This window comes from Phalaenopsis equestris, unplaced genomic scaffold (genome assembly GCF_001263595.1).
Source record: "Phalaenopsis equestris unplaced genomic scaffold, ASM126359v1 Scaffold000094, whole genome shotgun sequence".
Classification (NCBI taxonomy): domain Eukaryota; kingdom Viridiplantae; phylum Streptophyta; class Magnoliopsida; order Asparagales; family Orchidaceae; genus Phalaenopsis; species Phalaenopsis equestris.
The window spans coordinates 4,811,233-4,827,365 of record NW_018164536.1 but is presented as its reverse complement, the minus strand read 5'-3'; the positions used below and the strand labels follow the sequence as shown (position 1 = coordinate 4,827,365).

At 34.4% G+C, this 16,133-nt stretch overlaps 1 protein-coding gene across 2 annotated transcripts in view; it reads left to right on the top strand.

Annotated features, from left to right (window-relative positions):
- The first annotated feature begins 1,149 nt into the window (after nt 1-1,149).
- LOC110020245 (glutamate synthase 1 [NADH], chloroplastic) overlaps nt 1,150-16,133 on the top strand; it is a 28,464-nt gene continuing 13,480 nt past the window's right edge. Inside the window, exons 1-11 of one of the 2 annotated variants that reach the window (XM_020718275.1) lie at nt 1,150-1,383; nt 1,480-1,580; nt 10,795-10,891; nt 11,387-11,496; nt 11,615-11,718; nt 11,993-12,172; nt 12,645-12,988; nt 13,076-13,146; nt 13,493-13,962; nt 14,495-15,364; nt 15,882-16,036. In XM_020718275.1, coding sequence (XP_020573934.1) covers nt 1,165-1,383; nt 1,480-1,580; nt 10,795-10,891; nt 11,387-11,496; nt 11,615-11,718; nt 11,993-12,172; nt 12,645-12,988; nt 13,076-13,146; nt 13,493-13,962; nt 14,495-15,364; nt 15,882-16,036 — 2,721 coding nt within the window. In that variant the 5' untranslated portion in view covers nt 1,150-1,164. Of the gene's footprint in view, nt 1,384-1,479; nt 1,581-10,794; nt 10,892-11,386; nt 11,497-11,614; nt 11,719-11,992; nt 12,173-12,644; nt 12,989-13,075; nt 13,147-13,492; nt 13,963-14,494; nt 15,365-15,881; nt 16,037-16,133 lie in introns of those variants that run through there. The other variant, XM_020718276.1, reaches the window with a different exon arrangement.

The window sequence follows — 16,133 nt, the reverse complement described above, 5'->3', positions numbered from 1 at the left end:
GTGCTTTGTTGATTCACTAAGCTCTAATAGTTGAGGCAACCATGCATATCTTAAGCCCAAAAAATCCAATGACAAATCTTTGATATCAAGTCAGTAATCTTAAACATTGGACTTATGAAACCCTCGGTTTATAGGCCCTTGTTTAAGCCCATGTTATGAATGTACAAAGTAGATTTTTGAGCAATTCTTTCTGCAGTAATTTATGGAGAGATTTATGCAGCTTAAAACTTTCTTTGGGAAGCCCCTTTTTCTTGATTATATGAAGTATATTATGAGTAAAGCCTTTGATCTTTTTAGATGCTCACTGGAATCTTTCTGCGTTGGAGCTTTGGGAGTTGTATTTCCATGCGGAACCAATCAATGTCCACGTTATATCATATTTTTTGAATCTTTTTGGAACTCTTTTCATAACTCAAGGTGGATTTTTTGAGAGAAGATTTCCCTTTGTATCTTTTATGATGAACTAGTGGATATTTGTGGTTGGCTTGTTTTGGGATTCCTCTCTGCTGCTTAGTCGTAGAGGGTTTTTTTGAGGGAAACCTAACTGTAGAGCTTGCACCCCATGCTCGTTATGCCACATCCTTTATAAGATATTAATCTTATGGAGTGCGTGTCTTAACTTGAGAAGTATCTTTTTGGTGAAGCCCCTCATTATCTTCATACTGAGGTTGCCTCTTGGTTCTTTGAGGAGAACATGATTGGTGATTGTGATTGGCTTGCCTATCTTAATTTTAAGTTCTTTCCCTTTGATGGCAAGAAGGGCCTTTTAGATGCCAAGGAAGAGGGACTCCTGCTGCTTCTTCAACCTTTGAGTGCTTTCTTGGGTGCCTCCCAGAAGATTGTAATAGGACAACTCCCACAAGGCCCATAAATGAAATTAAAGCAGCAAATTGAAAGTATTGAAGTCCTTGATGATACTGCACAATATCTTTGGGTCTGATCGAAAAGCCTGTAAGCAGCAACTTAAGTACTCAAGGAAGCAAATTCTCAAAAATCACTTGGAGTAAAAATCTGAGATCCCAAAATACTCCATTTTTATCTTGTAAATCTATACAGTATTTAAATTGCACCCTTTTTTTATATATTTTGCAGTGTTCGTGTATCCTTGATTAGACAAACTTCATTTTATAGACTCCCAATCAGATTTAAGAAATAAAATTTTGTATGATTCCATTGTTATTGAGTTTTCAATTTTTCCTTGGATGTTTGAAACTTTCATCTGCGCTGCAGGTTGCTGTGTCATTGGGGCATGAGGTTATTGGCTGGCGACGAGTGCCTACTGATAATTCAGATTTGGGGCAGTCTGCTCTTCAGACAGAGCCAATCATTGAACAAGTGTTCCTGAAACCACGTTTGGGATCAAATATTGATTTTGAACAGCAGGTATAATCTCTTTTCAATTCATCGGCTTCATGTGCACGGGAAGCACATATCTTACTGCTAAAGTTTTGACCTGATATTCTCTGTTCTATGATTTAGATGTACATATTAAGAAGGTTTTCTATGTCAGCTATTCGGGCTGCTTTAGATCTCCAACATGGTGGTGCAAGGGACTTCTACATATGTTCCTTATCTTCCAGGTGATTTTTCCATTGTTAATACATGACCAGCACCATCCGTTTTCATCTTCTTCTCTTCTTCGTTTATTGGTACCAAAAAACACTTTTCTTTGTTGTGCAAGTTGAACTTCAGCCACCCTCAACTTGAGCTTGAGTATGATTAATTAATCGAGGTGGAGTTGGCTTTTTTATTATGAAATAGAGAAAATAATATTAATTTAAGCTAATGTTATAATAAAATGATAAATGGAACAATTAGAAAATAAATAATATGAAATCACTTGATATTAAAGGTAAAATATAATCTTTTAAATGTTTTTTAATTATTTAAAATAAAGTCTCGAAATTTGATATAATTCTGGTATATTTTTGTAGATTTTGAGAGAGAAAAAATAATTATTTATCTTCCATTTCATAGAAAACAATTACAAGATAAACAGAGGGGGATGACGCCCATATTATGAAAACAATAAAATCAGCCATAACTCATAATAAAAGAAGGAAATCAAAATAATGACATTTCAATAATTCTAAATCTTAAAATTAGAAAATACTAATAATAGAAGACACTAAATATAAAATATTTCTAAAAATTTAACACTGGGGGCATAGATATCCATCATTCCCAACTTACTTAAAAGGAGCTTCAAATTAGGTTTAAACAGTTTTTCGGTGAAGATATCTGTTATTTATTGAATAGTAGAGACAAATGGTATGTAAATTACTCCACAATCAATCTTGTCTTTTATAAAGTGTTTGTCAATCTCTATATGTTTTGTGTGATCATGTTGCGTCGAATTTTCTGCAATGCTTATGACAGATTTGTTGTCACAATGTACCTTCATTGACATGTTCTTCGGGATTCGCAACTCTTCAAGAATTCTATTTACTTATAACATTTCACGTACTCCATTAGCCATTGCTTGATATTTTGCCTCTGCACGACTCTTTGTCACTACATATTGTTTCTTGCTTATTCATGTAACCAGAGTTTTCCTGACATAAGTACAGTGTCTAGACATCGATCTCCAATCATTAACTGAGCCCAACCAATCTGCATCAATTGTATGTCTCTATGTTCTATTGTGTGGTCTTGTGAAAGAGTAAGCCTTTACTTGATGTACTTTTTAGGTCTCTGAAAGTCATGTTAACTACTTCAAGGTATTTCTTAGAGGGCAAATGCATAAATTGATAAACCCAACTTAAATCAAGGGCGAGGCCTGGTCGTGTATGTGATAAGTATACTACTTTCTCACCAACTGTTGATGTTAAAATGTATTCATTGGGTTACTTTTCTTTTCATATTCTAGTTTCTAATTTGGATCAATTGAGTGTCTGTAAATCTACAATCACTCATCTCAATTTTTATTTAGAAGTTCAAGAATATATTTACATTGAGAAACAATGATCCCTTTCTTCGATCTAGCAACCTTCATAAGTTCAAGAATGTATTTACATTGAGAAACAATGATCCCTTTCTTGGATCTAGCAACCTCCATGCCAAAAATATATATCTCAGAGATCCCAAGTTCTTGGTCTAAAAAATTGATGAGAGGGAAGTGTTCAAATGGTTTATTTTATGTACTTCATCTTCGGTGAGAATTATATCTTCCGAATACACAATCAATATGACTATTTTTCTATCCTTTAAATGTCTGAATAATATTCTATGATCTCCTTGTCCTTGAATATACCCTTAATAAATAGTGTATATTTTTCAAACACGCTTTCGACTACTATTTTAATTAATATAAACAACTTTTTAGTTGACACACCTTTGTGTCAAACTTCTCACTAAATCCTGGAGGTGTACTTATGTACTCTCCATTGAGAAATACATTTTTTATATCCAACTATTGTAGGGGCCATTTAAAATCAATTGCAAGTCACATAAGAAGTTTTATAGAGTTTAGTTTTGCGACTAAGTCAAATGTCTCTAAGTAATCAATGTTGTATGTATGGTGAATCACTTAACAATCAGTCGAGCCTTGTGCCGCTCTAGAGAGTTATCAGAATTATATTTGAGTATAAATACTCATTTGCATCTAACAATTTTCTTCCTTTTAGGTAGATCAACAATTTCCTACGTCATTTTTCCCAAAGTTTTCATCTCCTCCAAGACAACCTCCCTTCACTCGAAAACTTTCAGAGTATCTTACACAGTATTATGAATATCTATACAAGACAAATGTGAAGTAAAAGTCTGAAAAATGGGTGAGAGATTTTCATATGCCACATAATAAAATAATGGATGTTGGCTGCAAGACCTCAGCCCTTTACCAACATCAATGAGTTGATTGAAATCATTAGATTTATGATTAGGGCTGGACTCAGGTTCAAAACTGCAAGATTCAAACTTCAAAGATGAAGTGAATTGATTATGAGGCAAATGTTCAACGAGGACATTACGTAATGATTCCTGGACCGCAATGCAAAGGCTTCTGACCAATGCAATTATTCGTAAATACTTTCTTTTGAGTTGTCCTTTGTCGTGAGTATATAATATCATCATTGTCATAGTTTTTTTTTCTGTTTCTTCTTTATTAGCTATGGGTTTATGAATATTGTAAGATTATCAGAAACGTCTTCGATATCTAAAACACTTGCTTCACTTACTCTCGCTATAATATAGCTTTAATTTTCAGGTGAATCAATGAAGATTGGAGATAGATTATTTTGTAAGTTTTTGGTTTGAAGAAAGTCATGAAAAATAATAGCTGAATCTTTGTTTTGTCTCTCATCCCATGAAGATGAGGTGAAAAAAGATGTAATGCAAATAGTGACATTCATAGAAACTAACATTTTTTTAGAAATATGATCAAAATATTTATACCCCTTTTGGGTGGGAGCATAAACAACAAACACAATTTTTGGCTCGGGGTTCAAGTTTTCTTTGATTATGATTATTAATGTGAACAAATACAGTACTCTCAAATGTATTTAAAGGTAAAGAAGAAAGTCGATTTGTTTGGTAAATTTTTTGAAAAACATAAAAAGGTTTTCAAAGTTGAAAACTTTATTGAACCTTCTATTAAATTAAAATATAGCAGTAAGGACAACTTCACCCTAAAAATATTTTGGCATTTAATTTGTAAATAATAATGCCCGAGTAACTTCCAATAAGAGTTTGTTTTTCTCTAAGTCACACCATTTTGTTGTGGGTTGTCAACACATGAACTTTAATAAACTATTCATTTTTTAAAAAAAAATTGACCCAAAATAATTGTGAAATAATCTCGGTCATTATCACTTCATAATATTTCAATAATTTTTTAAAATTATGTTTGCACCATTGTATAGAAGTTTTTGAAATTTATTTCCAGTTCAGACTTTCCTTTAAATAAATACACCAAATTTAATCTTTTGTAATCATGAGTAAATGTTACAAATCTTTTTTTTTTTTTTTCAAAGTGTGAAAGATGTTTACAAGGATCCCAAATATCAATATAAATCAAAGTAAAATGTATTGTTGGTTTGTAAATTTGGGGAGGAAAAGACATGCGATGATATTCAATAAACTGATATACTTCATATTTAAAAGTGAGAAATTTTTTATTTTAAAATAATCTGGGAAACAAGAATTTTCAATAATGAAATTAGGATGATCTAATTTATAATGCACTTTAATATCATTATCTTTAAAAATAAAATTAGAATTTTAACAAGTATTTTGACATTGTCTATTCGCATCAAGTTTATCATTAAAATAATAGTTCATATTTTTCCTTAGCATTGTCAATTCTTGAAACTCACAATAAGAATAGTATAAATTAATTTGACACTTATAATAAAAAAATATTTTGTTAATGGACAATAGATTATAAGACAAATTGAGAAAATGTAACACATCTCAAAGGGTTAACAACGAGATGAGTTTGATAGTTCCTATCCCGACAATTATCGGATTGGGAACCATCAACAATTTTAACCATTTATTGTTTGTATCAGGCCTATAGGATGAGAATAATTTAGAACAATTAGTCATATGATTATTTGTGTTAGAATCAATTATCCAATAATTTTAATCATTTATTGTTTGTATGAGGTCTATAAGATGAGAATAGTTTAGAGCAACCTGTCATATGATCAGTTGTGCTAGAATAGGATGAGAATAATTTATAACAACCAGTTATATGACTAGTTGTGCTAGAATTAATTATCCAATAATGAATAAAATTAAGGATAATATCTAACAATGTTGTGACTAAAGAGTTAACATTCTACTTGAAGATTAAGACGGAGTTAGTGACAATTTTAGAGATTGAAATAACTTGCGCATGTGCTCTAATTGCTCCTTGATGAAACATCTAAAGTTGGTAGAAGACTCTTGAGTGGTAGCTTTGATGGACCCGAGCTTCACGTTTAGATTTTTGTTTCCAATTTGCAGGTTTATCATGAAGCTTCCAACATATGTATGACATAATTTTTTGCAATGCTCACACCACCATGAGTAGGGAGAATTAGTTATAGAATTATTGGAACCAATAGCAACATATTTTTTTTGGGCACTGGTCATTGCTGACTTGTACGACATCATCAAAGGAGAGAAATGAATGAGTCCTAATAAAATGAGTCGATTTTTTTGTGAGTTATTTTGGCGCCTAAAGCTAAGCAGAGAAGTTTGTTGCCTAGAAGCCCGCCGCCTATGTAGCACCAATGTTTCTAAAAATGTGGCATATTCGTGTCGGATACATATCACACCGACATTTGTCTGACACGTCCTGCACTTTTCCACACTACAAAATATATGCCTAAAAAATTTTCAGGCTTGAACATATTTGGGTCACACCTCAACACCACATCAAATGTGAGCTTAATATAATTTCAAGAAAATGCAACCCAGGAATTAGAAAATTATAAATATATGTATAGTTTTAATTATACCTTATAGTCGAAACCATCCCATCAAACGTCATGTTATAACAATTGTTAAAATCGAGCATTGAGGGTGCATCAATATTCGTCGAAGCCGAGCATTAGTAATTCCCTATTTATAATCATAAGATTTTTTAAATTTTAGTAGATAAGTCATATTATAAATTGGATGAATTATTTTGAAACATTTTATATATAATTTTAAAAATTAATTTTCATAAGTATGAGTTTTTATAATAAATTAAATTTATGAAGTTAAATTTTAACTTTTGTATAATTCGTGTTGTGATGCTTTTAATAAAAAATAATGAAAAAAAAAATATTTTTTATATTAATAATTAATTAAATGTTAAAACGTGTCAATGATGTGTCATATCCAATTTTTTTCATTTATGTAGTGTTTGATTATCCCGTTGCATTGTGTTCGTGTCCCCATATCCTTGTCCGTGCTTAATTGCCCGTTGCGAAAAAAAAATCAATGGAAAAGAAAGATAAGAAGGCACAGGTGGTGGGGAGAGTCCCTGCAGGAAAGAAGCCTCACACTGAGAATAATTTATGGCATGAAAGGAGGGCAACAAGAAGGATTTGATATCTTCTATGTCGTGGTAGGTCTAGAATCCTCAACGACTGAATCATGAGGAAACCGCGACAAGAGCCTTCCTCTTTACCTCTTATGTGCTTATTCAAGGAAATTGATAACAGGAGTCGTAAAACAAAACCTAGGTTGAAAACTGTGTTGCATGATACTAGGTCTCTGAACACCTTTGGCTTGAATCATGTTTGTATCACACTCTGGTTGTTGCCCTTGCAGCTGGCTCTAATCACAACTATATCACGAAGGGGTTTGCGATCCAATTTTGCCTTCCCAATTAGGTAAAATAGTCATGATCTAGTCCTTGCCTTCCTATCTAACCCAGTTCCGAGGAGTTGGTGCTGAAAATGATGGTATTGGGCGAACCCAAGAGGACAGTCAACACGTGATTAAGGTGGGGGAAAATAATTATTCCTTTTTAATTTCACAAAAGATAATTACAAAATAAATGGAGGGGGTGTTTCCCATACAGGAAAACAATAAAATCAGTCATAACTACTCATAAAAAAAGAAGGAAATCGAAATTATGACATACCAATAATTTTAAATCCTAACAGTAGGAAAAACTAATAATATAAGATACTAGAAATATAATCTTTCTAAAAATCCAGCAATTTTATAATAGTATTTTGTTTTAAACGTGTTAAACGAGCCTGGTTACGAGTTAACTAGTCGAGTTGGGGCTGATTTGAGCTGGTTGTTAGCTTATTGAGCTTAGCTCATGAGCCACTTATCGAGCTGTGCTTGAGCTAACTCACGAGTTAGCTTGACTTAGTTATACCCCTAGCATTGGGTGTCACATTTATACAATTTAACTAAATAAAAAAAAACTACAACTCTTATCACACCACAAATGACCCCCTTATTTAGGTTCAACCATGGTGTGATAGTTGGGGACAACTCAATCATTATAAATTCTCACAAACACTTATCCTGAGTTGCACAATCATAATTCAGTGAATAATGTATTAATCTTACTTAATCGTTACAAATATTTATAATACTTTCAATGCTTAATTTATTCACATTTACATATATTTGGAAGTGTGGAAAATTATTTCACCAAAAAATATATAAAACTAAGTCCAAAATAATAAAAGTTTGCATCCAAAAGTTTGGACAACATTCAAAACTATAAGATAAAAGATGTATAACCTTACACCTGACTACTCGACTTTGTGTTCATTACCTCTCCTTGAAAGTCAATAGCATAATAGTGAGCTAAAACAAGCTCAACAAAATAATCAATGTTAAAATAAGATTTTATTGATGGAAAGAAGCAACACACATGATCATATGTAAGTCATATGCATATCATGAAATCATAAAAATGAACATGCTTAATTCATATTAGATATGCAAAGTAAAAGGAAATAAAAAGCAGGAATCAGTAGTAACATTAGTAATCATACATTTTATCCATTATGTGCAATCATAGTCGTATCCTTAAGGATTTTATAATTATATAAAGTCATATTAAAAATGTCACTTGTAATTGTATAGACCTTGATTATTTTTATGTCATGTTATTTGGTCATCATCTAGCTCGAATACTACATTAACTATGATAAATGTTGAAAGCCTCCCGATAAAATATTTATCAATAGACATTTTGGTGAGCTTGTTTTAGCTCACCAATAATTTTCAACTTTTTGTCTATTTCTAATACTTAATGATTCTCAGATTTTCATGCCTGTTAAAATATCAGGAGTCGGGAATCTCATAATCGCACTTGCAGTTATTCATGTAATAGCCTAAATATCACAACAATTGATATTCCTGTAAGAAACATTCATCATAGGCAAATCATAACTCATATACATAAATCACATGATAAAAATACCTATAAGCGAATATTTCATAAACATACTAATCATTACAATAAAATAGCTAAATCATACATATTGTCAGTGTCAATTTAATGCCGACATTGCTTATAATGATGTGTGTGTATTCATCAATATACAAAAACTTTAAATGCATTCATACATCATAATAAATCATATAGAAAACCTAGAGGCATATATTATTCTTAATTTAGCACTCTACTATTTTGAATGAATTGATGAAGCAATCTCACGATGAGTTTTCTCAATTTCACATAGAGCACTGTGCCTAGTATTAACCACCTTGAATCATACTCCCTTTAGAAATTCATACAATTGATGGCCTAAATCTTAATTTAATCCTAATTACATTTTACTTGCTAATACTTACCTCAAAAGGTCTTCCCTGCCTGAATTCTATCCTTAAAGAATTCTTCTATTCCTCTCTTCCTTTCTTTCTTCCCCACTCTTCGTTTATTTCCCGCTAACTGTCCCGTTGAAAGTTCAAAAATCCAAGTTCGTCTCTTTCGACTCTATTGCACCTCCCGCTACAGTGACAAGGAACGAAAATGTGCTTCAATTCGTGTCAAATGTCAAAAATGAATCGTCGGGAAGGAAATGAATGTTCTAATGGCTTAAAGATTAGGCATCCCTTACCAGTTTTCTTCCCAGAACTCCAATCGCAGCTTTCGGCCCTCTTTTCCGCTTGCGCCGTCTGCGCTACAATCCCGCGATCGCAGGATTTTAGGCATGCTGAACTGATGGTGGGCGAGGGCAGAAATGAAGTGAGATGTGGTATTTAACTTAGATTCAATTGAATCCTAGCCATCTGCTTTCATCTCAGCCGTTGGATGCGTCGTTTTGTGTGGGAGAGAGTCGGCTGGAACAGTAAGAAGGGATTAGGAAAATATTAGGATTAATTAAGGGATAATTAAGCCAACTCCAATTCCGGTTCAAGTGGTTCAGATCCAGCACATCGGGACCCGGTTCAAGAGCAAAACTCAGCAGGAGAGGCATAGTTGGTGGGCATGATTGTGTTAAAGATGAAGCCAATTTGAAGGAAATGAATGTTCTAATGGCTTAAAGATTAGGCATCCCTTACCAGTTTTCTTCCCAGAACTCCAATCGCAGCTTTCGGCCCTCTTTTCCGCTTGCCCCGTCTGCGCTACAATCCCGCGATCGCAGGATTTTAGGCATGTTGAACTGATGGTGGGCGAGGGCAGAAATGAAGTGAGATGTGGTATTTATCTTAGATTCAATTGAATCCTGGCCATCTGCTTTCATCTCAGCCGTTGGATGCGTAGTTTTGTGTGGGAGAGAGTCGGCTGGAACAGTAAGAAGGGATTAGGAAAATATTAGGATTAATTAAGGGATAATTAAGCCAACTCCAATTCCGGTTCAAGTGGTTCAGATCCAGCACATCGGGACCCGGTTCAAGAGCAAAACTCAGCAGGAGAGGCATAGTTGGTGGGCATGATTGTGTTAAAGATGAAGCCAATTTCTAGGCAATGGTGCGGAGCAAAGATGGAGTATCTATCTCAATCAACGTGCTGCAGACTTGCACCAATTTATTTCTCTACATACATTTTATAATACATGTATAGTGCTATATATCATAGTAATTGATTCAAGATGCAGAATTATATAAAATTGGTTCGCTCTCATTTTGGGGAATCCAAAAATTAAGATATATTTTACAATTGTCAATATTTTATATGTTTTCTCAAAGTTGGATGTTACATGTTTGATGCCTTGATTTTTTTTATTGAATGCATATAAGAAAAATGGAGTGAGTTGAATTTTCCTTTTATGTATTCCATTCTCTCTCCCTCTTTTTTTGTTCTTTAAATTCCTTTCTGCCTCACTATCACCTTTTCTTACCTATTTTTTAAGGATGAATTTCAAGTCGTTTGTTAAATCATACTATTTCGGGATATCGCAGGACCGTGGTTTATAAAGGACAGCTGAAGCCAATTCAGTTGAAAAACTATTATTATGCAGATCTTGGTGATGAAAGGTTTACAAGTTACATGGCCCTGGTAAATATTTGCCTGCCTGACAATCTCCTATATGCACAAAGTCTCATTTAACAGCAAGCTACAGGGGAAAGGGGAACTCTCTGGTAACAGATTTGAAGCTAAAAGATCGTTTTTAAGGCAGATAACTTTGAATTAGTTATGCTATTCTTCTATTATATATCATTTGAATACGGGTATTGTGCATGCCTTGGGTAAAATGGTGAAAACCCTTAATAGTTGATGTGTAGTAAACCATGTTGCAGAGTCCTGACGCAGTGCTAAAAATGGTCACTTCCTAAAGCATTGCTGGAGGTGGAAAGGAAATAATATGTGGTCAAGGTAGCCTAGGGTTTTAATGATATTTTTGTATTGGCGATGAAGATTTGCTAGGCTTCTTGTTCTTATACGTGTCTTGGTGTAGAATTGCTTGAGATGTTTATTTTAGCCTGAATTTTAGTGGATTTGGTACTAGGCAGAAATACCTGGGTTGACGTGTGAGTTATTATACCCGTGCAGGTTCACTCTCGATTTTCCACCAATACCTTTCCCAGCTGGGATCGTGCTCAACCTATGCGTGTTTTGGGACATAATGGAGAAATTAATACGCTTAGAGGGAATGTAAATTGGTATACTTCAGACCAATACATCTAACTATTCATTCCTTATGTTTGATTCTTTTTTCACCCCCATTTCCCCTTCATTCGTAGTTTGAATCTGATTTATGTCACTCAATTTTCAATCAAGGATGAAGGCACGTGAAGGTCTTATGAAGTGCAAGAATTTGGGCTTATCCAAGGATGAAATGAAGAAACTCTTACCTATCGTGGATGTTAGCTCATCAGATTCAGGTTTCCCTTAGCATCTTAGCTTGTGGCTGCGCATTTACACCATTAATTGCACTTGTTTTGAATATATGCTTATACTTCCTTACTTCAATCTTATTCATGCATGAAGCCAAATAGGAAATGAGATAAAAGAGTAGTTGACACTATTATGTATACTGGTTGTGCATTTTTCATATAGCTTAGATTTTATTTGTTAAATCTATGGGAGTTGGTAATGTAATTGCATGCTATTTTCAGCTGCTTGAAATAAATTAACGGTAGCTATTAATCATCTTAGGTGCTTTCGATGGTGTCCTCGAGCTTCTATTGAGAGCTGGGAGAGATCTTCCAGAAGCTGTCATGATGATGATTCCTGAAGCTTGGCAAAATGATCATAACATGGAGCCAGAAAGAAAGGCACTCTATGAATATTTTTCAGCACTCATGGAACCATGGGATGGACCTGCTCTAGTATCATGTAATGTTTCACTTACATTGTATTAGGTTGCTTTATGTAATTATTGAGAAATAAATAGTAATAATAATAAATATCAGTTTGAGATAACCGATCATATGAGTGACATGAGGGAGTTCGATTATAGGAGAAGAAATTTTGAATATATGCTGAGATAACCGATCATATGAGTGACATGAGGGAGTTCAATTATAGAAGCAGAAGAAATTTTGAATATATGCAGCATCGTTTTATTTTCATGTTTAGTTTCACTTGTTTTTAACGCTGTTTTAATCTGGATGATCTTTTGTAACTTGTTTGATGATATTTAATAAGTTTTGTAAATTAGTGACTCTTTTAAAATTAAATATTTTTGTGAAATGTTATTTATTTGTTAGTACTATCTAATTTTATCGTCCGACCATCCGTTCTCATCTTGACTTCAAGTTATCTTGACACCTTGATTCTTATTCAACTTTTTGATAATTGAATGCAGTTACCGATGGTCGTTATCTCGGAGCCACATTGGATCGCAATGGTTTGAGACCCGGTCGCTTTTATATCACTTATAGTGGACGAGTAATCATGGCGAGCGAAGTTGGTGTTGTTGACATTCCTCCTGAAGATGTTTTGAGGAAAGGACGACTTAATCCAGGAATGATGTTATTAGTGGATTTTGAAAATCATGTTGTTGTTGATGATGATGCATTGAAGAAGCAATATTCATTAGCTCAGCCATTTGAAGAGTGGCTGAAGAAACAGAAGATCACGTTGAAAGACATTGTTGACTCCATGCCTGAAACTGATAGGGTCATTCCAGCTGTATTTGGGACTATCCCTGTAAGTAAAAAAATTATCTATATATTTTTCCTAATCTTCGTGAATGCTTATATCCATCTTATTTGGAATTACTTTATTGCATAATAGGCAAATGGTGTTGATGATACCATTGAAAATATGGGCATACATGGTATTTTAGCTCCGCTGAAGGCCTTTGGGTAAGAATAGGTTTGGCATGTGGCATAAGAAACATTTACATGCATACAGCTTAATTCCTATATTTTTACATATCTAACATCTAAACTGTCAATTTGTTACATATATGCCGCGTTACCTACACAGAAAAATGAGTATTTCACTTTTAAAAGTTAAAAAGTCGTATTTTTGATGTGATATGAAAGATTTGGGTGGTATAAATGTAGGTGGTATAAATGTAAAAATAGATATGTTAACGAGATTTGTAAATACATAGGAATTGGGTGGCATGTATGTAAATGCTCCTTTCCTTTTAAGGCTAAGCTTGTTGATGCACCGTTCTGATTTCTTCTCTTACTTTGCATGCAGTTATACAGTGGAATGTTTGGAGATGTTGTTACTTCCCATGGCAAAGGACGGCACAGAAGCTCTTGGTTCTATGGGAAATGATGCTCCACTGGCTGTGATGTCAGGCAGGGAGAAGCTCATGTTTGAGTATTTCAAACAGATGTTCGCTCAAGTCACAAACCCTCCTATCGATCCCATCCGTGAAAAAATTGTTACGTCTATGGAGTGTATGATTGGTCCCGAAGGGGATCTAACTGAAACCACTGAGGAACAATGCCACCGCCTCACCTTAAAGGGACCTTTTCTCTCCATTGAGGAAATGGAAGCTATAAAGAAGATGAACTACAGAGGTTGGCGCAGCAAGGTACTCGACCTTACTTATCCCAAAAAGCTTGGTCGGAAAGGCTTGGAGGAAACTTTGAATAGGATTTGTTCTGAGGCTCGGAATGCTATTTATGAAGGCTACACAACCATTGTGCTATCTGACAGAGGTGATAATTTTCTGCAATCTGAAAGCAGTTATGCCACCATTGTTGTATGATACAAGCTGAACCAGTCTGAATGGAATTTATATTTCATTACATCTCTAAAATATTATCCAATTCTGCGAAGGATAAGCATTTTTGTTCATCTTTTCTAATTTTTGTATTAAGTTGTGTTTTTATTCACTCATTTGTTTACATACATGCCACCCAATTCTTGTTTATTTACTTTATTTAATCCCTAAACTTTATGATTTACATTTATATCACTCAAATTTTAATTATCACATCAAAAATATCACCATTTTAACTGCTAAAAAGTGAAATATGTCCTTTCATTCATAGGTAAGGTGGCATGTATGTAATAAGGTGGTAAGGTGGCATGTATGTAAAAATTGAAGTTTAGGCTTTAGATATGTAAATACATAGAAACAAGTGGTATGTATGTGAATCTTCATTTATAATATCAAGTCATGCTGTTTATCAACATCAAAACACCTGCATTGTCATTTGGAATTGATTAACTGAAATCAACTTGCAGGCTTTTCATCTGACAATGTGGCTGTAAGTTCACTCTTGGCAGTTGGTGCTGTGCATCAGCATCTAGTCTCAGCACTCGAGCGCACGAGGGTTGGATTAGTTGTTGAATCTGCCGAACCAAGGGAAGTACATCACTTCTGCACGTTGGTTGGATTTGGTGCTGATGCAATATGTCCATATTTGGCAATCGAAGCCGTCTGGCGATTACAAATAGATGGAAAGATTCCTCCTAAAGGAAACGGCGAGTTTCATTCACAAGAAGAACTTGTCCAGAAGTACTTCAAAGCTTGCAACGATGGTGTGATGAAAGTGCTTGCGAAGATGGGCATATCTACTCTAGCCTCATACAAAGGTGCTCAGATATTTGAAGCTCTCGGGCTTTCTACTGAGGTGATTGACAAGTGTTTTAAAGGCACTCCAAGCAGGGTTGAGGGAGCTACTTTTGAAATGCTTGCCGGGGATGCACTTTCTCTCCATGACACAGCATTTCCCAAACGGGCTTTTCCTCCTGGCAGTGCAGATGTAGTAGCGCTGCCTAATCCAGGTGATTATCATTGGAGAAAAGGAGGTGAGGTGCACCTGAATGATCCTCTTGCCATTGCTAAATTGCAAGAAGCAGCGAGGCAAAACAGTGTGGCTGCATACAAAGAGTACTCCAGGCGTGTTCAGGAGCTTAATAAGAGCTGCAATTTACGAGGGTTGTTGAAGTTCAAGGATAACCAAGAGAAAATTTCCTTGAATGAAGTGGAGCCGGCATCTGAGATTGTGAAACGGTTCTGTACAGGGGCTATGAGTTATGGTTCTATATCTCTGGAAACACATACTACTCTTGCAATTGCTATGAACAAACTTGGCGGAAAATCCAATACAGGTCTGCATGTTAATAACATCAGTTTTTTTTTTTTGGCAAATCAATATTAAAACGTGAATTTAAATGTTTGTCATAGTCCATGTTTTTGTCAGACAATATACTAGTTTTATTTGCCAGCATTTTGCTTACTAGCATTTAATCAAGACAGCTTATTGATAATGTTTTTCTAGTTCTCATCAAAATCTTCTGTGAATTGAATCCCCGATGCAAATTTGTAGTATTTTTTGTTTTGCTTTTTAACTTTCATATGAAACTGATCAGTTTGATACACTAACGTTTCTATTTTAAGTATTCATCTACTCTGTCATTGATAGCATATGGTTATGTCGGGTCTCACCAGCAGACTAAAGTTGAATGCCATCTGTGCATTTTCTCAATACTAATTTATTTTTCTGAGTAGAGTTGAATTTTTCTGTTGTAAGATGAGGCTCTTGATTGATGAAATTTGCTATTGATTATTCCTTTGTTTTTTCGCCCCTATTTTTCCTACCTGATGATTATCTAAATTTTAATGAAGGTGAGGGAGGTGAGCAACCTTCACGAATGGAACCTCTTCCAGATGGTTCAAAGAATCCGAAGAGGAGTGCAATCAAGCAAGTTGCAAGTGGAAGATTTGGCGTTTCAAGCTATTATCTCACCAATGCTGATGAACTTCAAATAAAAATGGCTCAGGTAATTTCACAAACAAACACTAGCCCACAATGCCTTTTTTTTTTCTTGAACTTGTTCCATTGGGTCATCTGCTTCCTGTATACCTATGTTCTTGCTA